Consider the following 26,957-nt stretch of genomic DNA (forward strand, 5'->3'; position numbering starts at 1 on the left):
TTCAGCCGGCCACTTCAACGTGGTGCCAGGGTCTAGTACTCTTTGCTAGAGAGGAAGCTAAGCGCCTGCTGCCCATCCGCTGCCCGCGGAGAGGCAGGAGGCGCCGCACAAACGGGTCGGAAGGGCACCAGACGGAGCCATTTACATGGCTGCCAGCGGAGCGGTATTTCTATCCGCTGCTGAATTCCATCGGCGCTTATCAGCGCTATACATACCGTTTGCGTGCCGTATGCGACGCGCAACGACAAAAGCTACTGCTAAGCGGAGACATTGAGCAGAACCCAGGCCCCATAGCAGTACTCCAGATGAACGTTTCTTGCCTCACGCCGTCAAAACTCGCAACATTAATGGCGCAAGGAGCAGACATAATGGCCATTCAGGAGACTTGGAAGTCGTCAGAGCAGATCGCCAGCATGCACACTGGAGATTATGTGCTCTATGCACAGTCGCGCATCGGCAAGGGAGGCGGTGTGGCGGTGCTGGTGCGGAAAACTCTCCGCTCCAAGCGTATACCTCTCACCATCCCCCAGCATGACACCAGCCTTGAAGTGGTGGCGGTCCAGGCTGCTCTGGACCAGAACCGTGATATTATTGTAGCGAGTGCCTACATGAGGCCACCACCGCAAGTAACGCAATCCTTCAGGCGGTTAGTAAACTGCCTTCCAGCCTCGTCGCCGCTCCTGCTGTGTGGGGATTTCAACATGCATCACCCACAGTGGGAGCCATTCTTGGAGACTTCTCCAAGCGAGGTTGCTGCAGAATTTTTAGAACTGTGCACGGATGCGGGACTCACCTTGGTTAACACCCCTGGTGAGATCACGTATGCCCGTGGCACAAGAGAACGATCCTGTATCGATCTGACATGGTCAAAGCATTTGACTGTGTCGGATTGGTCAGCTTCCGTGTCGCCGCTTAGTGATCATTATATGCTGACATTTACGCTGCATCAGGCATTTAAGGATACCATACCTTCGGCACCTAGGATATTCCACAGTTGGGGGAAGTGCAAGTGGGATTTATTCATCAAGGACTTCGACGCACAACTTCCGGCATATGACTATAAAAAGCAGTCCACCGGCATTAAAGCTTTCACGAGAGCGCTTATAACTTCGTATCGACGACATTGCCCCCGCGGCATGCACAAGGACGGTCCCAGGCTTTGGGACGACACTCTCATGGAGGCAGAGCGGATGGCTACCGACAGCAAGGCCCACTATCTACAGTTACCGACGCCCGACCGTGAGGCAGAAATGCAACGGACAAGGAGTCAATTCTTCCTCCTACTCCGCGAGCGCTTGCGCAACACGTATCTACGCCGCATCAGCAAGTTAGATCCAGGCGAGCCACTCGCATGGAAATACATTTCCGGACGAAAAAAGGCATCACTTCCATCTCCCACATCAATTTTATTGGGAGATGGTCAACACACTTATAAAACAGCAAGGAGAGCAGCGAATGCTCTCAATCGCATCTTTCTTCCATTTCACCCCTCTCACAAGGCAGTTAGGTTTTCCAAAGGCATCAACAGACAGAGTGCCTCTTTGAACATTAATGCTTCTTTTCTTTTTGGGCAGCAGAACAACAGCGAGTCTGCCGCTACATTTAATTCAGGTTCTTCACTCTCACCTAGTTCTGAGCCACAGGATAAAAACGAAGCTGCCACCAAATCTGGTTTAGTTGCTCATCTTCACTCCCCTCTTGATGCACCTTTTAATCGTACGGAACTGCTTGCTGCGCTACGTAATACGCCGTATGGCAAGGCCCCCGGACCGGATGAAGTCTACAGTGAGGCACTGCGACATATTTCGTCAAAGGGCCTCCGATTCCTTCTTCGTTGCATTAACCACAGTTGGACGACCGGTACGATTCCGGTTGAGTGGAGACGCGCTACCATCGTTCCACTCTTAAAACCCGGTAAGTCGCCGGAACTGCTTGAGTCATATCGACCCATCAGCCTTACTTCCATTGTGAGTAAGGTTGCTGAGAAAATGGTACTGAAGAGATTGCTTTGGGTGTGGACGCCGCACCCCCACCAGTATGCATATCGTAGTATGCGTACTACGACGATGCAGCTGGCACACCTGATACACGAAGTGGAGCATAATAGAAATCACTATTTCCAAGTGAGCCTTCCCAAGAAGAGCGGTATTGGCAATCAACTCCACTACAGACCCCATCGGACCCTGCTGGTGCTGGTTGATTTCAGCAAGGCTTTTGACTCCATAGATCATCGAGTCCTCAGTCGCTTGCTGGCTAATATTCCGGGGGTGAATTGTAGGTGGCTTAGAAACTTTCTATGTGGGCGCTACGCGAAGACACGAGTTGGCCACAGACACAGCGATCGGCGTCCCATGCTGCGAGGAGTTCCTCAGGGGTCCGTGCTGGGACCGTATTTGTTCTCCCTTTACGTACACCCACTTCTCAATCTGCTGAACAGCTTTGCGGGTGTCACAGCAGACATGTATGCGGACGACCTCTCTATTATCGTCAAGGGGCAGTCCCGGGAAGACGCCATTCCCACTGCCAACATGGTTCTTCAAAAGCCGCATGCGTGGAGTCAGGAAAGTGGCCTGGCCATCAACCCGTCAAAGTGTGAAGCTGCTTGGTGCACACTATCCACGCACACGGAGTCAGATTATGATCGTGAAGGAAGGTGGCCCCTGGTAGTGGCTGGATGTCAAATCCCAGTCATGACCATGGGGGCATCGCGAACTACGAAGCTTCTCGGCATGGATCTCGATCCACGACTGACGCTAAATGTGGCGGCCAACAAGCAATGCGCTGCCACTTCGCAACGGATATCGCAGCTACGCTGCATAGCGCACAAAGAGGCGGGACCATCTCCACATGACCTACGCACGTTCGTCATTGGATACGGTGCTTCCAAATTACGCTATGGCAGCGAGCTCATATGGGCAGTAGCGACGGATTCAGCGAAGAATGAGATGCAGAAGACGTACGCAACCCTAGCACGCATTGTCAGCGGAGTTCCGAGCACTGTTGACCCGGAATCCGCACTGCTGGAGGCTAATATGCCGCCGCTCCACGTCCTTTGCCTGCGCGCGCGGCTCTCAATATTTGAGAAAACACGCGCATGTCAGATGGACTGGATGCGGAGACCCCCGCCTGAGCCACCACCTCGCGCCGGTTTCCGCATCTCGCCATTATCTCGGGACGAGCTATATGCCTTCGTAGACGCATACACAAAGGACTATGGCATCACCGAGAGCTCACCACGCGAAGAGCGGTTCTTTCGCAGCTCCATTCCTCCCTGGTTTGCGGCCTCCGCTCACCGGGTCACCATCGGTGTGGAACTTCCGATAGACCTCCCAATAACTGACGAGGAAGAGCTGATAAGGGAAAAGCGCAGAGTCAGCGAGGAGGCTCTGGCGCTGCACAGCCATCGTTCGTGGATACTTGCGACCGATGGCGGTGTCGACGTTCCCAAGTCAGCAGGGGTTGGAATACTGCTTTCATCCCTCAACTCATCGGAGATAATAGAAAAGGCCAGCATAAACTGCGGTGCACGCCCATGCAGCTACAGGACGGAATCCCGTGCGCTGCTTCTAGCCCTAGAGAAGCTGATGATTCCTCGTATCCGCCACAGGCGTAAAAACCTGCTTGTGGTTACGGACAGTCAGTCTCTTCTAGCGGCTCTAAACAAGGGCCCGCTCAGTCAGACAGACTGGACGGAGGATCAGATCTGGCAGCGTCTCCTGACACTGGCGTGTGCTGGCTGGTCCGTGCACCTGCAGTTTTGTTACGGACATTGCGGAGTACATGCTAACGAGCTTGCAGATCAGCATGCGACGCAGACTATGGAAAGCGGACAATACACGGAGCAAGGAATCGCACCTTTATGGCATACGGATCTGCTGACATGTTTTACTACCCAGCTCACCAACAAGTGGCGTAGTACCATTCGTCAAGACACTCATCGCTACTTGCTTTGCGGCACAAGGCCATCAGATCTCAGCGGTAAGGACCTGATCACTCAGGAAGTTCTACACCGTCAGGAACTGGTTCACCTCGCAAGGGCAAGGTGCGGGGAATCCGAGCTCTGGGGTCGACTATACTGGGCCGTGAGAGATTGCACAAACCAATGCCGATTCTGCAACGTCTCACCGGAACAGTCTGCATATGTGCGCTCTAACAACGATCCAACTGCACCGGGGACGGACACTGTTCCCCCGTCGGCGAGGGAGGAAGACGTCTCTCCAGTAAGGAGACGGACCCTCACACGCCGTCGGAAGGAGAAATGTCCGCACTGTGATTCTACATTGACGGGATTCTCGGGTCTCGTCAGTCACTGTCGGTCATTTCATCCGGAACATCCTCCACCGCTTCCCGAGCTCAAATGTGATTTCTGTGACATGGTTTTCCCCACACGGAGAAGCACCGCACAGCACAGAAGTCGCTGCGCACACAACCCAGACGCCACACGGCATCGAAACAGCAGTGCCAGGAGGCGATCTCTGCTGCCGCAGGATCAGCCAGCTTCCACAAGCACGCCAATCGGCCCGCAGGAAACCTTGCACCATCTGCTTCTAGAATGTCCAGGCACCTTGGCTGTGCGTCAACGGCTGGGCATTGAACAGGACCTTCGCCTCGGAAAATCCTCTCAATGGCAGTTGCTTCATAGCAGGAAACTTTTGTCGTTGCTCGACCACCTCCTCAGCACCTAGATGGCATTGTATAGCGAGACGCGCTGGTAAGAGTAGAAAAAAAAAACTCTGGGGAACTGAGCAGTTTGTTTGCCAACGACGATGAGGATCTTACGTTGTTTTTGGCGACTTTCCCCGAGGAGCTGCAGCATGTGCGTTTACGCACGGAGGCGAGGGGTGTGTTGGGAGAACTGAAGGAGACAAGCAGTTTGCTGGTGAATTATGCAACCAACGTGCGACATCGGCTCCCCGAAGGGTACGTGGCGACAGCGCCACACGATAGCCCTTCGTCCGCCACGGCCATGGCGGAGGCGGCGGAGGAGTTGAAGACAAAAGTGAGGATCGACGAGCTGCGACAGCGCTTTGAGTTGGAGGGATACGAGGAGCACCCGGAGCTCTGGCGGACGTTGCAGGATCTGCGTCAGAAGGTACTTGAGCAGGAGGCGTTCCTCAAGGAATCCCTGATGGATGTCGTTAATCTGTCGCGGCCCCTTCCTGGCGAGGATCGCGACGCCTTTGCGATAAGGCTCACGCGAGAAGTAAACGAGTATGCCAAGTCCCACCGCCTCGACCAGCGAGACCTGGGGAAGAATACGGACATAAAGGACGACTACACCGCCGCTGTGAAGGGGTTTCTCGAGAGCTTTGCGTTGACACGCGGCAGGCGCCCTGGTCACGATGTTGGCTGCCAATGCAACCCGGACGATCTCGGCTACGTGGATGAGGAGATCCGACGCACGGAGGAGGAAATGGAGGACCTTTACTTTCATGCGCGTGGGCTGTTCAGCGCCATAAAACTCACCATTGTTGCCGTAGGAAATGTTATGGGATTTCACGCCTCCCTTGAATTGGAATCAACGTGCAAGCGTTGCTTTTACATATTTGAGAGCCCACGCACGCTTTGTCCATGCGGCCACACCTTCTGCCAGCAGTGTCTGCCGCTTATGTTCACGGAGCAGGGCGAACTGATATGCGAAGAGTGCGGCTCACTGTGTGAAGTTGGCTACACGCCAAACCTGGCGCTGGAGCTCGTGGCCAGCTACCAAGTCATGCAGCACACCGACTACGACGATGACGATGACGATGACGGTGATGGTGAAATTGGCTGCGTTGTGCAGCGGCGCAGCATTGAGGAGGTGCTAACAGCAATGCTGAAGGATCTCATGAGCACTCAAACCACAATAGCGGATGCACCACGAAAAACGGCGGGGAAAGCGGCACCCCACCCGCTGGAGCTCGTTATGTAATTTGTTTTTAGCGGAAGGAACGGGGAAGAGCGGCCGGAGGGAGGGAGGGAGGAGAAGCGAAGGACCGCCCGTGTCCCCGCGATGTCAATGTGGAGGTCAAACTTGCAACATCCCCTAGTGAATTGCCATGCATCTTTTGTTTGTTTGGGGGGATTTTTTGGTTGTTGTTTTTTTCCGCCACGTTGACTTGCACGCCGATGTCGCACCTTTTTTTTTTTTTTTGGCCTTCCTGTATTTTGCTTGCTGTTGTTTCTGCGGTGGTGTTCTTTCACTCTTCCTTCCTCTTCTCTTCGCTGGCATGTAATCGTTGATGCCTCTCTGTGTGGGCTGGGGCCCTGCAGGTTGGTGATGAAGTTCAAGGCCACTGTGCGTGACCAGCGCACCCTTGCCAGTGTGTGCCAGGAGTGCCGCGGCATTCAGTGTCGGTGCGTGATCAAACTGCACCCCACACGCATTCGCTTCTTCACGAGCACGCAGTTTGCAGACGGCATGCAGGTATGGGCCGGATGCCGCACGCAGGCCATCTTCAGCGACTTCCAGTCCCAGTCGCAGCTGCAAGAAAACGCCATCTTCTGCGAGGTGGCGGACCTTTCACAACTTTTTCACATCATGCGCCAGGCAGAGCACTGCCCAAACGTCACCATCAAACTGACGAAGAATGCGGCGAGAAGGCCGGCGCTGCGTGTCTCGATGCAGGGCGTCCGCCCGCATCTTGACATCAGCCACGACGTGCCAGTGCGGGTGCTTAGAGAGCTGGAAGTGCGGAATATCAGCGCCCCTCCCCTCGAGAGCGAGGTGGTGCAAATTGTTTTGCCGTGCCTCGCGGAGCTGTCAAAGTTTGTGGACAAGGTCCGCTCCACCTCGTGCGATCGCATGACTTTCACAGTGAGGGACAACGAGCGGGCGGATGGCGCTGCTGCTACCAGCTGCACTCTGGTGGTTCTAGCCGAATGTTTCCTTGCCAGCTTTGCTCTGAAGTACAGCTCCGTGCAAAAGTGCGAGCGCGAGGGTGAGAATGACGCCGATTTTGATGGCGAAGGCGATGGTAATGGCGGGGATAAGCCGAAGCACCGCGACGATACGTCGATGGCTTACGCTTCAGTGTCGGTGGAGGTGAGACGGTTTGCGCGGTTTCTTGCAATCAAAGAGGCGACACCCCTCCAGTTTGTGCTGCATCTTGTGGACGGGAAGGCCGTTGTGCTAAGCGTTTTTGCGTCAGGTGGCACAACGCTCGTTGGCTACATGCCTGCCGTGGCGCAATAATCTCCGCCTTTGCGCTGCTGCTTCTTGCAATTACGGGGGAATTGGCAGTCGTTGCCGTTTGACTCCATGTGCTGCACTGTCTCTCCTCGTTCTGTGTGTATGCGTGCACACCCGACATGCACGTGCATATGTTTTTTGTCGCATACAAGATGCAGCTCATTCATAACTTCCCGAGAGAGCGGAGGGGAAAATTGTTTTACCTCTGCGTGCATTATCGCCTTTTTTGTTGTTGTTGTTGTTTTTCTGGGTGTGATACATCAGGTGGTGTGTGCTGTCCCGAGGTCCTGCCTCTCTTCTCCTGCCTGTTTGTTTTCCGTCCGGTGTGGCACTGCGGTGCACGGGCGAAGTAGTCGTTTGGATTCTTTTGCGGTGCGTCGCGTCTCACGCTTTGCTGCGCCGTTGGTTTGTGGGGGACGAAGTTGTGCCACGACGCGTGGGGATGATGCCAGCCGCACAGAGCGCAAGGAGGACGTTGTGACGCCGTGGGGTGTTGCCGCCACGGGCCCGAGGGGTGTGGACTATGACCGCGTCCTTGCACTATTCGGGTCGGAGCCCGTTGATGAGCCCCTTCTGCAGCGGCTGGAGGAAACATGCAACGGACGGGAGGAGCACCGCAGGCAACCAACACCGCACAAGAGGAGGCGGGACGAATGGCATTGCAACATTTTTTCCGCCGCGGCATTGTCCTCTCCCACAGGGATTTTGGAACCGCCATTGACTGTGTGCGTCCTTTGCGACGGGGACACACCGCGCGTACTTGTACACTGGTCGTGGACCGAGCGCGCGGTCGATGCACATTGGCCATGTCATGCCTTTTTTATTGACGCGGTACCTGCAGGATGCGCTCGGTCTTCCGTTGGTGATCCAGATAACCGATGATGAGAAGCACTTCTTCCGCGACATTCCCCTCAGCGGGGAGAGGGCGAGCGGGTTGGTGGTGGAGAACATAAAAGACATCATTGCCTTTGTCTTCGATCCACGCAAGACATTTATATTCCGCAACACGATGTACATGGGGGACATGTACCCAACTGTCGTGCAGGTGCAGCGCATGTTGACGCTGAGCGCTGTGAAGAGTACATTTGGCCTGAAGGATAGCGACAATGTTGGAAAGGCAGCCTTTCCAGCGGTGCAGGCCGCACCGTGTTTTAGCAGTGCCTTCCCCCGTGTGCTGCGACGGCTAGCTGGGACCCGCCGCTGAAGTGCATCATTCCCTGTGCAATTGATCAGGACGCTTTTTTCCTCCTGGCACGCAACGTCGCGCCGCGTATGAAGTGCTGCGCCCCCGCACTGCTGCACACAAAGTTCCTCCCCGCACTGAAGGGAGCGCAGTTCAAGATGAGCAGCAGCGCCGAGGGGAACGGAGTCATCACACTACACGACACGGAGCAGGAGGTGCGGAAGAAGGTGCGCAAGGCCTTCTCTGGTGGGGGTGGCACGTTGGAGGACATGCGTGCGGAGGGTGTCAACCTGCACGCAGACGTGGCGTACCAACTCATTCGGTTCTTCTGCCCCGACGACAATCTCCTCGCGGAGGTGACGTCGAAGTACAGCAGGGGTGAGATGAGCAGCGCCGAGGAAAAGGACCTCGCCGCGGATGTCGTTGTGCGGCACGTCTTGTCGGGGTGGCAGGCGCGGCGGGCTGGCGTCACAGATGCCGACGTGGAACACTTCTCCGGCATCCGCAGCATTCTTCTGTGAATGCCGGCAGGAGGGAGGAAGGGATGATGGGGGAGAGAGGGCGCACATGCAGCGGGAGTGGTGTGGCTGACTGTGGTGTCCGTGAAGATGATGCATGTGGGTGGGGGCGTGTTGGTTGTTGTGGTACCCACCGCGTATATTTGTTTACTGTGGCTTCTGCTGGACTGCGCGTGAACGCCTGGTGTTCCCCTTGCAGTTGTACAACAAGTATTTTAGAACAACAGTAGATAGGGAGCTATTAGGCTGCAATGGGGCGGGGGCCGCACCACGATGGCACGCGCCACGGGAAGGATGGCCGCGGGATTTTCCGAGGGAGAAGGGGTGCGACACGACCTTACGAAAACGTTGATGGGTGCGGCATTTGCTGCGGGGATTGTTCAGGAGATGTAGCGGACGCTTCTGCCGCCAGGGGCTATGCCACTCGGGCACGTGACGCGCTACAGGAGAAGTGCATTCGATTGGCGTTTTGCAGGGCGTTCCCACACAACAACCGAGTGCGCGTGCACACCACGTTTCTCACCCTCGCTGGAGTTGATTTCATTCTGGTGGAACGCACCATCACTGGCTGCGACGACGCGGTGTACCGTGCGAACCGCGACGTGTGGGAGCATGTTCCTCGCGGTCAGGCCAGTGTCCTCATTGCGGATCCTGGGGAGGGTGCGCCCCGCCTGGTGGCGACACTTCAGGGCCTGCGGAAGTTCGGTCAGTTCGACGCGCCGTATGGTGTGGAATGCGGGACGCCTGTTGTGGCGGTGGCACTTGAAGCAATTGACGGTGACTGCGGCCACGTGACGGCCTTCGCACACGACGGAGAGCGATTCTGGCTGGTAGGAACCAAAGACGTGCACATGCTAGTGCGCTTTGATGTGCCAGAGGAGGATCTTGCCCTTTACGGTGTGGATGAGGGCGTCTCGTGGCGCGCTGCGGTTCCAAAACGTGTGGCGAGCGTCTGGCGAGACACGTTGCGTGCGCTGCCGGAGGGAAGGGCCGCTGCTCTGCATGACTATTTGGGCACTACGGGGCGCACCGCATGCTTTGATGGTATTCTGCGGGAATGTGGACACCTCGTTGACCACGGACCCCGTGAGACACTGAAGTTCTACGCCGTTACCTGCCGTGGTGCGACCCCGCATGAAGGCCTCTGTGCCGATCCCGCGAGCAGCATGGCGGCACTGCAGTCCTTCGGTCTTGACGTTGTGACGCCGCAACCGGCAGTAGAGCTGGGGACAGACGAATACGCAGTCCTGCGAGACGGCGTGGCGCGTCGTCTTAACTGTGAGGGTGCGGTGTTTTACGGCTGCAATGAGGCGGGGGTTGTTGTGCGGATGTGGAAGCAGCGGTCCCACGCATACGCAATGGAGCGTGCGGCGCAGGAGGCCATCGTCACGCACCGTTTGTGCGGTGTGGCGCTCCGCTCGAGGCTCGCAGGCAAGCTCGCCAGGCTGCCAGAGGAGGTGCGCCGGTGCCTCGGTGACTGGGAAGCGGAACGCCTCGACTACCTTGTGCGGTTTGCAGCGTGGCTGCATTTGACACGGCGGCAAACGGCGCGAACGGACCTCGGCGGGCTGCAGGACCTGCGCCGCCGATGGATCACGCTGCAAAACCAGTTCGCGCAATGTGTCGCCGCCGATGCGCACGTGCGGTCCCAAGTGATGCACTACGAGCCGTCCGGTGACGACGCCGTCACCAGCGACCCCGACGCTGTCGTCTGCGTTGGTCTGCAGGGCTGCGGCAAGTCCACATTCTCCCGCACCCTGTACGCTCTGCTGCGCCAGGCAGGGCTTTCGCCATGTTGGATCAACCAAGACGAGGCCGGCGGAGAGCGGCAGTTTCTTGACGCCATTCGGCGCGCGCAGCGAGGCGGCCACACGCACCTTATCATTGACAAGATGAACCTCGATGAGGCCGCACGCGACGACTACGCCGATCTCGGGCTCAGGGCATTGACAGTGGTATGGTCACACCCCGACGGCACGGATGCACTAGTGGACATCTGCTTCGACCGAGTCCGTCGCCGTGGTTCTGCTCACCGCACTTCCAAGGCGGACAGAAGGGAAGGGCGGCGCGTGCGTCAAACGCTGCTGGGCTGCGCGACGCGGTGCCGTCCACCAACCGAGGGGCCGCTGATTGAGGTAAGCGTGGCAGACGACACTGCCACCATTGCACGGCGCGTTTGGGCTGAACTTTCCGCACGTGGTTTGACGGACATACCCGAAATTGAGACACTCGACATGGCGGCAGCATTGAGCGTGGCGAACGCCTACGAGTCTTTTCTGTGCCGTTTCCCCCGCCACGTGGAGTATGCCGCAATTCAGATTGCGTCACCCGAGCGGGTTCTCGAGCTTGTGCCGCCAGAGATGCTGGACGGCAAGAAGGTGCAGAAGGCCTTCCATGTGACGACGCTGTACCTGGGTCGTGACGCCTGCAAGGACCCTGTCCTGCTGCAGCAGCTGGTGGGGCTGCTGGGCGAGTCCATTGAGCTCACGCTGAAGAGCGTTGCGTCTGATCCGAAGGGGACGGCGATCGCGGTGCGCAACGAGGGAGAGTTCCCCTGCGAAAATGTTCATCCACACATCACCATCGCGAACGCGCCGGGTGTTCCGCCTGTGTACAGCAACGAGCTGCTGGACGATTCCCATGCGGATGACCCGTGCCGCACCGTCGTCAGTCTCCCCGCCGGCACACGCATCACCGGGACATTTGTCTTCAGGTAGCCGTGAGGGACACTGCGGTGCTCGCCGCTGGCTGCAGTGGCATCCTCTGCCACCCCATGCTGGGCTCGTGGGTGCTGGTGGCCGTGGTGGTGTAAGCACCTGCTTTGTGACTGCATCGCCGAGTGTAGTGCATGACGTTCCCACACTCCCGTGGCGACCCCGCTTCCCACATTCAGTACTGTGATGGTTCTATGGACTTTCGCTGTTGTTTTCTAGGAGCCTGTGGAGGGAATGATCGCGAGTAAAGCTGGCTACCTTAATTAATGTATTTATCCTGATAAAACGAATACACTTTTTTACGACACTTTTCTACCGTATGATTTTTGGTATGACCACGGCTGTAGGGGATTAGGGAACCGATAGCGACCAGATAATTTTGTAAATTTAATTTTACAATCTCACCCACTCTCTTTTGATTCCCACATTGCGGTGGGGTCTTGTGACTGGAGAGCCCCAAAATTTGACACTTCGTAAATTATTAATATATATATGTATGTATATATACTTATCCAATCCGAATAGAGCGCAGCATGTCACGAGAGTGGCTATCGGAATACATATGTGTACATATACTTACTTGGGGCAAAGCTTGAGGGTGTGGTGAGCCCACTGCTTTTTCACTTACCCCCTCTTCCTCCTGTATTGCTTGATTTTTGTAAATAACTTTACGATCCGGTCAATCGCCCCAGGCGAATGTTTGCTTCTGTTTGCTCTTACCTCCCTCTGGTGCGAATCGGTGTGCCTCTTTGATTGGACGTCTTTCTTATGCCCCAAGCAAGGTGACACATGTTTTATTATTGCGGCTGCGCGCCGCAGCCATCCATCGCTTCCTTCGCCGGCGGTGTCTTTGATTGCTGGTTTGCGTGGCGTGGTGTTAATTTGTGCGACTGCTCGTGTGACTCACTCGTGTTGCGGGATGGCTGTGTGGGAGGAGCTCGTTCATTTTCACGTTGCCGCGTAACTGAGGGTGAGTGCTGGTAGCCACTGAACGGCGTTGCGCCTTGTGTGCCGGCTGCTGTGCTTCCACGTTGTGCTGAGATGCTTGAGGGGGCAATTGTTTTTTGTTTTTTCTTTTTGTTTGCATCCCACTCGTCTGGTCATGGCGGCTGCAACGAGACTCTCCGGCAGCCTGATCGTTGCGGGCGTTACATCTCCTGCTGTTGTCTCCTCGTTGTGTCGGTGGGGAGGAGGCGGGTGACGGCGTCGGTGGAGTGGCGCTGCGGTGGGAGAAGGAAGGCACTGACCGCCGCTGACGGCGACCGTCTTTGCTGCCGGCGACCTGACGAGATGACCTCACCGTTGTCACACCCAACCGGGACCGATGCGGGCCGCACCGCCTCTCTCTTCCCTCCCTCCATCCCCCAGTCTCCTGCAGACACACGAACTGCGCGGCGGCGTGATTACAAACCGGACGTCTGAAGGTCAACCGACCGCAGAGTCGATGTGGACCCTTGTCCCCCGTGGCTGAGTGCCGCCGCTGTGCTTCTTTGTTCCTCCCTTTTGCCCTTGTGCATGCCGTGCGCGCATGATGCCGCTCTTTGTTCTGCAATGCCGACCCACGTGAGCGAGAAACGACGCCTTGACTACTGGCAACTTACGCACTCACCACCCCTCTTCCGCGCCACCACCACCACGTTCACGGACGCGCTCGATGGCTGGCGGTTGCAACAATGCCACGTGTATCTGCCTCGGCTTTTGCGTGTTGTCCACGGCATCGGGGTCGTCATGTGTTGGAGGCATTTGGCGAGGAGGGCGGTGCCAATGGTCATTTGCCCCTTGGCCGGGGTCCCGCCACTCTGCACGGCGGTTGTGCGGGGCTGCGCGGGCGGTGGGAGGCCGATGGCATCACTGGGCTGACTGTGTCTGCGCGTCTTTGTGTCGCTGGCTGTGATGTGGAATATATGTGGCCGGATGCCGCTGCGTGCTACTGTGTCTGGCTACTGTTGTTGCTGCCTCTTCCTTGTTTTACCGTGCAGATAGAGATACTGTGGCTTGACCACCACAACTAGCGTTTCAAGGTTTTAGTAATTACTCGCAGCAGTAGTAGTAGTATTATTAGTAGAAGTAGTAGTGGGATAACTATCTGGCGGAATCGGGTCACTGTATTTGGCATCTGTAGGAAGGGATTTGCGGAGCAGGAGGCACGGTCGACGAGACGAGTGCGACACACCACGACAGTCCTGTTGATACCTGGCTGGGTTGGTGGATGTGGTCTGCGGTGGGTGCGTGTCCGCGCAGCCGGCACCGCGTGCGGCGCAGGGCCATTGCGGCTGTGCGTGTGGCGCTGCTTGTTCTGTTGGCGCTGGTTGCGGCGTGGATGCCCGCGGTGCATGCGGTGGTGTTGCGACTGCGGGGCGGCACGGTGGACAGAGCCATCACGGTGGGCCGCGCCGTGGACACGGTGCTGATGGACGGCGTGTACATCACGAACGGCGTGGCTGTGGTGTTCGACGTTGCGGCGATGCTTCCCGGCGCGCTGCGCATCGAACTGAGGAACTGCGTGTGCGACGGCGGTGCGCAGATATACGTGCGGGGCTACAGCGGCGAGCCGGCGAGTGACCGGAGCCTGGAGGTGAGCGTGAGCGGGCTGTCCGGGAGCTACTGCTCGCTCGTGTTTGTGCACAACCTGCCGGCACGCACGAACGTGACGGTCCGTGACTCGACGATTGTGACGGCGGGGCCGATGCGCTACTCCCAGCTGAGCGGGCTGACGGACGCGGTGGCGTCGCCGCTTGTGCTGCACGCGACGTCGCTGTTGCAGTCGCAGCTGCGTGTGAGCAACACTGTGCTGAGGTCGTCGCGGGCGGGCGGGTCGGTGGTGTACTTTGGCGGCGACGTGGACCTGCTGTCGAGCGCGGTGGTGCTTGACGGCGTGTCACTGGAGGCGTCGGGCGGTCCGACCGCGTCCGCGTTGCATGTGGCGTCCTCGTCGATTCTCAGTCTGCGGAGCCACTCGGTGTTCTCCGTGACGAGTGTGTCGGTTGTGAGCAGCGGCGGCGGCATTGTGCTTGGCGAGCGCCTCGCGGTGTTTGATTCGGTGCTGCGCTTGTGGGCGTCGAGGGGTCTGTCGCGTCGTCGCTGGTGCGCTGCGACGGTGGGACGGTCGGTGTCGGCGGGTGGCTGGAGCTGCACGACGTGTGGGCGGTGGGCGAGGCGTCGTCGGTGGCGTCGCTGTCGGGTGTGACGCTGAGCGGCGGCACCGTGTCGATTGTGCGCTGCGTTGCCACTGGCGCGACGCTTGTCTCCGGGCTGACGATCACGAGCGGCGTCGTGACCGTGCAGTGCAACCGTGCTGGCGGCCGCGTGCTGCGGAGCAGCGGCGACTACCGCATGGCCTGCCTGCCCTCCGTGAGCGTGGTGCCTTGCGACGGCTGTGCGGCTGCGCTGGCGTGCTTCGATGCGCTGACGGCGTCGTTCTCCGACTGCGTGTGCAGCTGCCGCGCCGGCGGTGTGGGCGAGGCGTGCCTCCCGTTCGACGTGCCGCCTTCGAGGTCCGGTGGCGGTGGTGGCGGTGCGCAGGGCTGCGTGAGTGGCGTGACGCTGACGGAGTCCGTGACGGTTGGCGGCGGGCGTGCGACGGCGTGCTTCGACTCGGTGGTGTTCAGCGGGCCGATCACTGTGGCGGTGGACCTGCGCTTGATGGACGCGTTCGCTGACGCACTGAACGTGACGCTGCGCCACTGTGTGCTTGTGGGCGGCGCGCTGCTGCGGATTGGCGGCCTCAGCGAGAGCACGGCGCACCTGGTGCCGCACGCCCTCGTCAACATGACGAATGTGACGTCGCTGGAGGGCACGATTGTGCTGCATGGCGCGATGCCGCCGAACTCGAGTGTGCTGCTGGCGAACTCAACGCTGCGCGCGACGGTTGGCGGGTCGCAGTACGTGCCGACGACCCCTGGCTACGAGGGATCCCGGTACGGCCCCGCGCTTGTCCTGGACGGTGTCCGGCTTCTGTCGACGCGTTTTGTCATGACGCGGTCGACTCTGGTGTGTGGCGGGGGCTTGTGCGCTGCGATCCTTGTGGAGCGCGACCTCGTGGCGAACCTGACCAGCGTCTTCTACATGGACAACTGCGTCGTTATGTCGCGGGCACACGTGATGTACGCTTTTGCGTCGGACCTGCGTGTCAGCGGCGGCTCCGTGTTCTCCGTACAGAACAACTCGTGGAGTGCGCCGAGCACCGAGTACTACAAAGGGGCGCTTGTGTTTGGGGACGTTGCGGTGGATGGCGGCAGCGTAATGCAGGTTGTGTCCAGCGAGTTCCGTCTTGGCTTTGCCATGCTCATGACAACCACGCTGACTGTGACTGGTGGCAGCTGGCTGGTGCACCGCAACAACGAGTTCCGCACCGCCTACGTTGTGCACGTGGACAAATACGACGGCGTGGCTTTCCGCGATCAGAGTGTGTGGTCAATACTTTACAACAACTTCACGTACGGCTCCTATTCGTTGACCACTGCATACATGACAAGTTTTTGGTCGGCACAAGACGACTCTCGCCCGATCATCTACGGCACGTGCAACGAGCTAAGAGGATCTCCTGTGACTGATTACGATGAAGACCTCTATATTAGGACACCCGTGACGGCATTGGACTGTGGCACGTGTACCGTGGACGCCGTGTGCTTTGCTGCGAGGACGAGCGGCATCCGCGGCTGTGAGTGTGTGTGCGCTGCTGGCGGCTACGGTGACACGTGTCTGCCAGCTGCTGTTCCGGACGGCCTTGGGCCGCTCCCGCTCTCAGATGCGAAGGACACGGAGGTCCGCTGCGTGCACGGTGGCAGCATCAGCTCCGTGGACTATCTTGATCCCGGTGTGCGTGGTCTGTGCTTCGTCAACGTGACCTTCACCGCCGCGATTGTGCTGGACCTGTGGAGCTTCGACGCATCACAACGGATACTCAACATCACGCTGCTGCAATGCGTCCTTATGGGCCTGTCGATCAGGGGGAGTGGTGCGCGCGTGCACGTGAACGTGACATCCTCGATGCTGGATTCTGGTGCATTGGAGTTTGAGGGAGATTTTGGCGCGAGTTCCCAGATGCTGGTGGCGGGCAGTAAGCTTGTGACGAACTTGGGTTACGCCATTCACTTTCCAAGGTTTACTTTGGGTGCGAACTCGGCGCTGCTGCTACTCGACAACTACATGGAGGGGGATATTTACGCAGTTTATTTCCCCGTTGCTGTTGTTGTTGATGGTGGCGGGATCATTATGAAGGGAAACACGCTGAGATCAAAGAAGAAGGATTACGGTTCGGCATCGGCCGTATACGTTCACACTGTTGACTTGAAGAACTGCGGCTATTTTGACGTCGAGAACAACACGATGAGTGCAGCCATCGGCATTTATTTTTACGGGGACACCACTGTGAGCTCCGCGGGGCTGCTGCGAGTGGCTGACTGCACCTTCACTGGCAGCACGGAGGCTCTGAATTCTGCGCTGTTGTATTTGTACGGCTCGGTCATTCTTCAGGATGGTGCGCAGTGGCGTGTGGAGGGCAACAACGTGAGCGCAGCCTCAGTATTGAGTATGCCGTATTCCTGTTACAGTATTAGACTATCGGGCAGCGGCACCATCGTGTCGCTTGCACACAACCGTCAGGCGGACTCTGGTAAAGTCTTTGCGAAAATTACTTCATCGAACTCGATTGTGACGTCACCCGCACGGTTTGTGGTGGGGTGCAACAGGCAGGGCGATGAGGAGGTGTCGTACGACGGCGTGTTTCCGGAGGGCGTGGTGGTGTTCAGGTGCGGCACGTGCAACGACGACGCGGCGTGCTACATGCCCGGGACGGAGTCGGTGGATCGTGGCTCGTGCTCGTGCAGCTGCAAGAACGGATGGCATGGCGCGTCGTGTCTTCGCCTCGAGGTGCCCGACACGGTTGTGCTGCCCTTGCCGGAGAGAGCCGTCGACGGCGACACGAGCTGCGTGGTGAACCAGACGCTGACGGAAATCACGCTGAACATGTGGAAGACGCACCACTGCTACGTGGGTGTGACATTCAGCGGCGTGGGAGCTGTGCTGACGTTCTCCCTTAACAGTATGCCGCTGCATCTCCCCATCAACATCACGCTCACTGGGTGCACATTCCGTGAGGGTGCTGCGCTGCAGTTTGTTGGGGGCACTGAGGTGGCCGAGTCGGCCGGCGTCCTTATCCGCGTGAGCCAGACGGTGATGCGGTCCTCCGTTGTTTTATTTAGGCGTGCCCTCCCGCAGCACTGCGACATCGCCGTCACGGAGGTTGACGCGGTGCAGTCCTCCGATATCCAGCTTTCAGGCAATGCAAGCAGCAGGCTGAGCGTGGTGATGCTGGACGACGTTGCGTTGAGTGCGTCCTCGCTGCTGGTCAGCAACGTCAAGGCGCATACGTCGAGGCGCGGCGGGTATGGTTTGTACTCGACCGGGACACTGACGCTCGTGGGTGGCAGCTCGCTGTACACGCGGTACTGCAGCCTTGATAAGTACACATACATGTTGTACATGTATAGGCTCATTGCCAGTGATCGCTCCGTTTTTGCGCTGCTCAACAATACGATGTCCACCGGGACAAGTTTCCTGTTTCAGTACCACGACTTCACCCTGTCGAATCACAGCGTGCTGCGCGTGGTGGGGAACAGCGGCTCCGTGTCCTACGCCATCTATGCATATAATTCTTGGACCGTCCGGAATTCAAGCTGGTTGGATTGGCGCGACAACGACGCGGGAGCGGGTGCGATGTTCTACTACTCTTCCTTTTACGCTTCTGTGAACATCGACGGCAGCAGTGTGGTGACGCTGACGGGCTGCAAGATGGGATCGACGGGGTTGTCGGAGTCTCCGCTGTCGCGGATTGACGCCGGCTACGGGTTCGTTGCTGGGTGCCTGACGGTTGCGGGACGATTGGTGACGACGGCGGCTGAACTGGAGCTGAATGGCATCACCAACGTGACGACGGTTGCTGCGTGCGGGGAGTGCACGAGGGACGGCGACTGCTTTGCTCCGCTGACGACGGCGGTCAGCGACTGCAAGTGCCGGTGCGCTGCTGGAGGGCACGGCGATGTGTGCGTCCCGGCGCCTGTGCCTGCTGGCCCACCACCGCCACCAATGCCGCTCCCACCACCGCCACCGCCGGTTGGTGAGTGCATCAGCGACATGGTGTACCCCGAGGTTGCGCAGTCTGTGGGCAGCGGGCTGTCGTGGCTGTGCTACCGTAACGTGACGTTCAGCGGGGGCGGCATGATCCTGACGGTGCTGATTGGGGCGATGACGGGCGACGTGGTGAACGTCACGTTCGATGGATGCACGTGGAGGGACGGCGCCGTGCTGTTGCTGTTGGGCAACACGTACGCCGCTGTGGAGTCGCTGAACATCGTCGTCACCGGCAACACGTTCGATGACGCGCTGCTCAGCCCGGAGGGTGTGTTCCCACCGCACACGAACATCACGATCAGCGGGAACCGCTTCACGGTCACGAGGCTGATCTCTCGGCCGGGTTTGGACGTTGACAGCCCGTCGTGTGTCGCGATGAATGGACTGGCGATCAGCAATGACTCCGCGGTGGTGTTCAGTGGCAATGTGTTTCAGACCGTGACGGCATCGTCAAGCGCCATTCACGTTGTTGGATCTCCGCTTAGGGTGTCGTGGCGCTCCCTGTTTGCTGTGATGGGCAACACGTTTCATATGGACGGCGGTGATAGCACTTTGATGCATCTTGGAGGGTCTTTCCAATCCTCGTCGCTGGATGTACTGAACAACTCTGCCGTGGTGATCCGAGACAACGTTGTGTCGAGGCCGGTGCAGTACTTCATGTTATTTCTTCGGGCATTACGTGTGGAATCTCTGTCAGCGGTTGTTTTTGAGGGCAATGACATGCAGAGAAGTGTGGCTGTTTTCTTCACCAACTACTATACCTACGTCTACTACAACTCCTGGCTGCAGTTGAGCGGTAACCTCTGCCGTGATTCCCTATCGAATGCTTTTGTCCACTTGTCCCCCCGGGTGAATCTCCGCGACTCCACGGTGTCTGTGTCCGGCAACCAACTCATGTCCAGCGCGGTCAAGCCGACAGTGCTATGGATATACTCAGGGTCTCGCGATATCACGAACGGAGCGATAATGGCTGCGTGCAACACAGTGAACGGCGAGGAGGAAGCGAACTACGTTATTCCGTCCGTGTACAACGCCACATTGCTGACCTGCAGCGACTCATGCACCCTTGCGGCGTCGTGCTTCCCCGCGTACACGACGACGGTCTCGAGTGATGGCTGCGCCTGCAATTGCGCGGAGGGCGGCCACGGCGATGCATGCCTGCCCGTTGCTGTTCCCGAGCCACCGAGCACCGACGGCGCCGACTTGTGCGTGCGCGACGTGAGTGTGGGTGTGGAGGTGAACGCCGGTTTCGGGACGTCGGTGGTGTGCTACGTGTGTGTGACCTTTGCGGCGGACGTCGTGGTGGACGTGGGCTTGATGTCGGGGAGCGTGCGCAACGTGACGCTGGTGAACTGCACGCTTGTGGGCGGAGCGAGCCTGTACGTTGTTGGGTGGCTGTCCGACCCGTCTGCTGGCCAGCGTGCCGATGTGCTGATCAGCGGGCTTGAGTCGCGCTCCGGCGGCGGCGTGGTTGTGGCGAACCGATTTCCGCCGGGCTCGCGCGTCACTGTGGTGGACTCGGTGCTGATTGCAGAGAAGCGCGTTGCGTACCGCGGCGCCTACGACCTTGGCGATGCGTCCGCGTGCCTTGTGGTGCACAACGTGAATCTGACGGGGAGCGTGCTGACCATCGCGCGCACGCAGGTGGCGGCGGTGTTCGACGACGCTGTTGGCGTGGTGGTGACCGGCGGCGTGGCGCTGTCGTCGCGCGGTGCGCTGTACGTGGACGGGCTGTTGGTGCAGACGGCGCTGGGGCTGTGCGTGTCGGTGGAGGGCGGTGTTGCTGCCAGCGGCGGCTCCGTGGTGGCGTTTGTTGACAGCGACTTCCTGCTGTGCAAGCACGCGGTGTCTGTGCGTGGGGCTGTGAGCGTGTCGGGCTCCGCCGTGGCGCTTGTGCGGAGCGAATTTTCGTCGACGGGGGACTACGCGGTGGCGCTTTATTCGACGGTGAGTCTGGCCGGCGGGTCGATGCTGCTGGCGAAGGGCAACGTGCACGACGGCGTCTCGAGGGAGATGCTCTACGCCGCTGGCGCCGTGACCGCTGCTGGGAGCACGCTGAGCTTTGTGCACAACCGAGCGCTGCTGCCGCGGATGGTCTCGGTAAGCCTGTCGCTTGCGACTGGGGCGCATTTGAGGGTTGCATGCAACGACGCTGGTGGGCGAGTCCTGTCGACGGCGGAGGAGTACGCAGCGGCTGGTTTTGGCGACGCTGGGAGCATCGATGTTGTTGGGTGCGACGTCTGCGACAGGGACACGCACTGCTATGCGCCCGGGACGGCGTCGGCGAGCATGAGGAACGGTGTGTGCGTGTGCGTGTGCGGCAGCGGCGGGTACGGCGAGGCGTGCGTGCCTGTGGGAGCTCCCGCGCTGCCGCCTGCTGCGGTCACCGCGTCGAGTGTGTTCGTCCGCGAGGGCGTGACGGTGCGGTCGGTGTTCGTTGTGCCTGCCGGGGCGAGCGAGGTGACGCTGCGCCACGTTGTGCTGGACGGCGTGAGTCCTGTGCTCTACGTGCCGTGGATGGCGCGGGACGGCGTGCGGATCGTTGTGCAGAACGTGTCGCTGCTGAACGGTGCCGTGCTGTACGTGATGGGCGGTGGAGCGTTGCGCGGTGCGGTGGCTGCGGGAAGCAACGAGAGCGGACCGGTGGAGCTGTCCGTGTGCGATGTGGAGGCGCTGAACGGTGCGCTTGTGCTGAGCGGCACGTTTCCAGTGGGGTCTGTGCTGACGGTGACGGACTCCCTGCTTGTTTCCGCGAGGCCGACGCCGCTTGTGTATCTTTCCGGCTCGCAGTCGTCGCCGTACGCACCGGTGCTGGTGCTGTCGGGCCTGCGGCTCGTGCGGTCCGTGCTGGTTGTGTCCGGCGTTGCTCTCGTGACGGTGATGACTGGTGGGCGGACGGTGGTGGTGGACGGCGCGGTGCTAGAGCTTGTCGGTGGCGGTGTCGCGCTGGACGCGGCTGTGTTCGGTGGCGAATATGCGTTGTACGCGAGTGCGCGCGTGGTTGCGTCGGAGGGCGCTGTGCTGCGCGTGTCGGGGAGCCAGGTGTACGCCGCGCATGGATTGGTGTTCGACAGCGGGGTGATGGCCAACACGTCCGCCGTCGTGGTGAACGACAACGCCGGTGTGCTGACGGATGGCGCGCTGCTGGTGCTGCGGGGGTCGGCGTCGTTTGTGTCCGGGTCGTGGCTGTCGGTGCGCGGCAACAGCATCAGCGGCAGACTTCTGTCGGTGCCGTCGTACCCGCGCAGTGCGGACCTCGTGCAGAGCACGCTGACGCTATACGGGAACGCCGGCAGCGGACCCGTCGTGATGGACGGCACCGTAGCGCTCGGGGGCGCCGGCCGAGAGTTCGTCGTGGGGTGCCTTACGCTCAACGAGCAGGCGCTGCAGCCGATGGACTACAGGTCCGCCGGCATCATCGGGGAGTTCCGCCCCGTGGCGTGCAGCGTGTGCGACGCCGACGTGTTCTGCTTTGCAGCTGCGACGAGGACGATGTCGGGGTCGTGCGTCTGCCGCTGTGCTGAGGGCGGGTACGGGCGCGACTGCCTGCCGGTGTACCTGCCGCACGTGGACGGGTGCAACCGCACACCTGGCATGCCGCCGCTGAGCCACACGGCGACGCTGACGGAGACGCGCAGCCTGACGCCGACGTTGACGCCGAGCCTGAGCATGGCGCACTACAGTCCGACGCGGTACGGGCCGACGGAGACGCTGCAGGTGACGGAGACGACGGCGCTGCCGCCCACGCGGACCCCGACGGCGTCGGTGAGCGGCACGCTGTGGTGGAGCGACGTGGCGTGCCCGACGCTCGCCGTGACGACGACGGCGGCTGGTGGGAGCCTGACGCAGAACGACATCCGCGGCGGTGGGAGCGCCGTCCCGACGCGGCTGATGGTGGCGCTGCCGCCGCCGTTTCGATGGGCACGCGACCCGCAGCTTGGCACGCACCTGAGCTTCGTGCCGGTGTCGACGGCGCAGCCGCGCGGGTTTGGCGGTCCGTGGGGAGCGATGCTGAGCAACGCGACGTGGGTGCGCAACGCGACGAATCCGTCCACCGTCCTGGAGCTGGCTGTGCCCGTGCACCGCGGTTACTTCATTGCTGCCGACGAGACGATAGTCATTCGCTGCGACGCTGCGGCGGTGTCTGGCGGCTGCAGGGGTGTGCTGCTTGGGTCCTTCACGATCAGGTCTGCCACGCTGCCCGCCGCTGCCAGTGCCCTCTCGGCGATCACCGGCGTTGTTGCGGGTGCGGCGGCTGTTGCGGTGGTGGTGACCGGCGGGCTGGGCTCCATCCTGGAGATGCAGGCGCTCGGCGTGTTCGCGAGGATGTCGTGCGCCTCGGCGCAGGAGCGTGCGAGCACCGTTGCGCTGCCGTACTTCCTGTCGGTGTTCGCTGCCCTTGACCCGCTGTGGATGGTGGTGGGCAACGCGCTGCTGGCCGCTGTGTTCGGGTGCGTGCACTGCGGTGTGACGGCCGCCTTCCAGCGGTGGCGCGGCGTGGACGCGGCGAGTGCGTGGGCGGCGATGCGCTTCCCGAGCCTGACTTACGTTGTGGCGCACGCGATGCACCTCGGCATCTTCTTCGGCTCCGTGTTTGCACTGGTGCTGCCCGGCGCCCGCGTGCAGCACCGCGTGATTGGTGTCGTTGGCGTGCTGTACGGTGTGGCGTTCCCTGCTGGCGTGTGCTACTTGATTGCCCGCCACACGGGCGCGAGCTTCACGAGGTACTGGCAGTTTTCGAGGAAGCCGCTGCACGAGCGACTGCTGTACCCCGTCGGGTATTGGCACCCTGCGGCGCAGCAGCGGATGTACGGCGGCATGCTGACGAGCATGAGGGGCAGCCGCGTGTACTGGTGCGTGTTCCGGCTGTCGGTGCTGTGTGTGGTGTGCCTGATTGCGGCTGTGCACCCGCCCTTGGGAGGCTGCCACGTCCAGTACTTCTGCATGGCGGCTGTGCTGCTTGCGGGCGCGGGCGTGGTTGCCTTCACGAACATGATGCGCTCGTCCTTCCTGACGGTGATGTACGCTGCGAGCTTTGTGCTCCTTGCGGCGCTGTGCGTGGTCAGCGCGGCGAACCATCTTGCGCCGAGCGACGGTGGTGCGAGGGCGTACGTGGCTATCGTGTTGCTGCTGACGACTGTGGTGCTTGCGGCCGCTGTGTACGGCGTCGTTGTGTGGTACGCGGAGGACCGCCACTGGCAGGAGCTGCGCGAGCCGCGGCGTGGTGGGCTGGATGCGCTGCTGCACGATGACGAGGAGAGCGACGAGACGCGGAAGCACCACGACATGACGTTATCTTCGTACGCCTCAGGCACCACCGCTGCGTTGTCGTACCGACCACCCGCAGCGCCGCGGCCCGTGGCCGGTGACATCCGCTTCGACACTCTGAGCCTGTTCGACCGTGCATCCAGTGCGAGCTGCAGCATTAATTATGCTCTTCTGGACAGGTGAAGATGCTTTGCTTGACGAAAAATGTAGCGCAGCTTCTCCTTTTTGGTGTGGAAAGGCTCCGACCACCAAACAGTACCGTTATACGGCGAGAAGACACAAAGCCCTCGCAGATTGGGCTTAAAGTGGATGCGTCTGGCAGGGATCTTCTCTCTTTCCATCATTCATAGATTGATTGGGTGATTGATTTGTTGCTTTTATTTTATCGATTATCAACGACGAAGGATTATTGAGGTATCACGCTAGCCCCGGGCGGATGCGTAACGGGTGTGTGTGCGTGTGTTTTGCGCCCGCCGCTGCAGCACCGAGTATGGGGGCTGGTGCTCTCTCTATTTCATATCTGTACTTAGCAATGAGTAAGTGCTCGACGATGGTGGCTGTTGTGCAGACCATAGGATGCATTCAGAAAAGCGTTAGGGAAAGCAATCGATGAAGCTCTTCTGTGACGCGCCACCTCCTGGAGGTTGTGAGTGTGCGTTGCTGGCTGACATGAGGGAGGGCGTGGAGGCCATGGCTGTGCAGCTGCGCAGTCACCCATCGGACTCCGCCCCGACCGCGTCATGGATTGTTGGTTTGTTTCTAATTTTGTGCGAGTGACTCTTTCTCCTGTTCCATGATGACTGTGTGGGAGGGCATGCCTGCCGCTCCTTATACTTCTGGTGTTGTGTAGAAAGAACAAAGAGAGAAAGAACGAAGAATTATGCGGATTGATGTATTTCTTTTTGTATGTACATACTGGTGTGTTCTTTCGGATTACTCTGGTGGTTTCCTCCACTTTTTACTTTTTTTGAAGTTGCTCCACACGTGTCTCAGTGTCCGCTTTAGTACGGCCACACACGGGTAGCTTGAGCCGCGAATAGTTTTTTTTTTTGATGTCATTTTGTGTTATACGCTGACGCGGCCACGTGCGGCAAGCATCCACTCTCCACAGCATGGTGCCAGGTATTTTGGAGTCACTCCAGATGTAACGCCGGCACCACCGCCGTGGCACTCATGGGAACTAAGATTTAACGCGGGGCAGAGAAAGATCTTGTGCGGCACATGTGCCTGTTGCATTTGCTCTGTTGAGGAGGTCTTCAATTCAGAGGAAGAGGGATGGACACTGCACGATGCTTTGGCTTGGAGGAGTTATTACCCTTTTTTATTGTTGGTGTGATCTCTGGTTCCCGCCCGTGCCTGCCCCGATTGCTTCCCCTGAGTGGAGCTGCGCCATGGCCATTATTATTATTATTTTTTTGGTTGTTTGCGGGAGGAAAAACACGTTGCGAGTGACGAAACCACACTTCATTGCATGCGGCGTCCAGGGAGGTACGTATTTTAGATGGGGTGCACATATGTGGATGTCACGTGAGAAGGAACGGGGGATGACTGATCAGCCGTCACTCCTTTTCTGGAGAGTGTGCTCCTATTTTTTTTTTTTTTGTCGCCCTTTTGTGTCGGGGCACGGCGGGATTGGACAGCACCATCCCACGAAGGGCCCTGCACACATACACACTCTTATGCCACTGTCGCCCCCGAATTCGGGTGCTAAACCCAAATTCCTGCTGCTTTTTGCATTGGCGCAATTATTTTTATTTATTTATTAGCTGACGACATTCTGTCCGGCGTGTCACTTTGGTTGGATTGTGCGGGATTGCCCGCCAACACCATCAAACAAAAAAGGCTGAAGAGTTTAATTATTTAACCGCCGTCTTGCGCGCACGTATTTTTTTCACTTGTTCTGTTGGTGTGCACTCAAACAGCGAGGAATCCGGAACTATGCGTGCGTGGAATTCTTCCTGCCATGTGAGCTGCGGGCATCACCGAGGGGCTGTCACTTTGACTCCGCAGAGTTGTTGTGTCTCTTCGCAGGGTTGTCAGGGAAATTCCATGCAGCCTGCTACAGCTGGTGTGTCCCCAAATGCTGTCACTCCATGCGAATAATGTGCTTCAGCGAGTGAGGGCGTTGATTGCGTTTGTGTGCACTCTGATTGTGTTTGCTGCTTTGTGCGGGCACGCAAGAATTGAGTGGTGGGAAAATGGAGCGGGGTGATGCATGGCCGCGTCCCAGACTGATGGTGCTCGCCTCGGATAAGGCATGGCCGTACTCGTGGAAATGGAAGGAGAACAAATCCACTTGTGACTGCTATGTGGACTGTGAGGTGGAGCGAGTTTGGCAGATTGTCAAGGGCGGTCTAGCCGAATTTGCTCAGGACTGACGGTGAGCCCCACTTTACGCCTGGGCGACATGTGTTGATTGGGGCGCCCGGGATCGGGAAGTCGATGGCTGCCGGCTCGTACCTCCTCTACCAGCTGCTGCACTGCGATGTTGAGAAAATTTATTTGATTATCTACAGCTTTGGTGGAAGTACGACGTACTTTTTTGACAAGACCATCAAGACGGTGACAAGATACGTGGGTAGAGGAGCATCCATGGACGTTTTGTGGGATTGTGGGATTTGAAGATGAAGGGGTATGTTATCTACGATGTGACAGAGAAAGGGACACCGCCAGCGAACTATTTTGTGTCTGGCACCGGATTGGGCATGATTGTGATGTCACCCCCAAACGTGGGCAACTGTGGTGAATGGGAGACGCAAGTAAAAGCCGAGCGAATCACCATGAATTGCCCCGACGAGATGAATGTGAAGGCGATGTGTGCGAGGACGAAGCGCGGTGGGACTACGGATGGGCAAGCGGAATACTGGAAGATGGTCGAAGAACGCATGGAAAAAGTGGGGCCGATTCCACGCCACATCTTTGATGCGAATAAGTAAATTGCACACTCTGCTGCCATTGAGGATGCCTTGAAT

The 26,957-nt window shown here is 59.0% G+C and overlaps 4 protein-coding genes, 2 non-coding genes and 3 pseudogenes across 6 annotated transcripts, besides 12 other annotated features; all 9 read left to right on the forward strand.

Moving 5' to 3' along the window:
• Positions 1-4,730: a sequence feature (areas not merged during assembly with more than two copies in the genome that could not be assigned to a particular haplotype).
• Positions 1-4,731: a mobile genetic element.
• Positions 4,731-6,813: a sequence feature (heterozygous, non-Esmeraldo-like haplotype).
• Positions 4,967-5,911, forward strand: Tc00.1047053508331.20 (hypothetical protein, conserved; the record flags this gene model as incomplete). Its single annotated transcript, XM_806961.1, has 1 exon — positions 4,967-5,911. One exon carries the CDS (start codon positions 4,967-4,969, stop codon positions 5,909-5,911), a length of 945 nt encoding a protein of 314 aa, XP_812054.1.
• On the forward strand, positions 6,260-7,174 carry Tc00.1047053508331.30 (hypothetical protein, conserved; the record flags this gene model as incomplete). Its single annotated transcript, XM_806962.1, has 1 exon — positions 6,260-7,174. The coding sequence occupies one exon, from the start codon at positions 6,260-6,262 to the stop codon at positions 7,172-7,174; it is 915 nt and encodes a 304-aa protein (XP_812055.1).
• Positions 6,814-8,827: a sequence feature (areas not merged during assembly with more than two copies in the genome that could not be assigned to a particular haplotype).
• On the forward strand, positions 7,694-8,875 carry Tc00.1047053508331.41 (annotated as a pseudogene).
• Positions 8,828-9,606: a sequence feature (heterozygous, Esmeraldo-like haplotype).
• Tc00.1047053508331.50 (hypothetical protein, conserved) lies at positions 9,124-11,589 on the forward strand (the record flags this gene model as incomplete). The annotated part of the gene is made up of 1 exon (XM_806963.1): positions 9,124-11,589. One exon carries the CDS (start codon positions 9,124-9,126, stop codon positions 11,587-11,589), a length of 2,466 nt encoding a protein of 821 aa, XP_812056.1.
• Positions 9,607-10,401: a sequence feature (areas merged during assembly that could not be assigned to a particular haplotype. This can correspond to areas where the two haplotypes were merged or to regions with more than two copies in the genome that were merged during assembly.).
• Positions 10,402-10,453: a sequence feature (heterozygous, Esmeraldo-like haplotype).
• Positions 10,454-26,957: a sequence feature (areas not merged during assembly with more than two copies in the genome that could not be assigned to a particular haplotype).
• Positions 11,804-12,080: a mobile genetic element.
• Tc00.1047053508331.55 lies at positions 12,981-13,060 on the forward strand. Its single transcript, XR_008255507.1, has one exon. It is a non-coding gene; the product is annotated as a C/D small nucleolar RNA (snoRNA), TB8C3C2 (small nucleolar RNA).
• Positions 13,102-13,446, forward strand: Tc00.1047053508331.65 (uncharacterized protein; the record flags this gene model as incomplete). Its single annotated transcript, XM_806964.1, has 1 exon — positions 13,102-13,446. The coding sequence occupies one exon, from the start codon at positions 13,102-13,104 to the stop codon at positions 13,444-13,446; it is 345 nt and encodes a 114-aa protein (XP_812057.1).
• Positions 13,112-13,184, forward strand: Tc00.1047053508331.60. Its single transcript, XR_008255508.1, has one exon. It is a non-coding gene; the product is annotated as a C/D small nucleolar RNA (snoRNA), TB8C3C3 (small nucleolar RNA).
• Positions 13,626-13,661: a microsatellite.
• Positions 13,795-24,168, forward strand: Tc00.1047053508331.80 (annotated as a pseudogene).
• Positions 18,658-18,698: a microsatellite.
• Positions 25,729-25,750: a sequence feature (AT_rich).
• Tc00.1047053508331.90 lies at positions 26,184-26,957 on the forward strand (annotated as a pseudogene).

This window comes from Trypanosoma cruzi, genomic scaffold (assembly GCF_000209065.1).
Source record: "Trypanosoma cruzi strain CL Brener 1047053516779 genomic scaffold, whole genome shotgun sequence".
Taxonomy (NCBI): Eukaryota; Euglenozoa; class Kinetoplastea; order Trypanosomatida; family Trypanosomatidae; genus Trypanosoma; species Trypanosoma cruzi.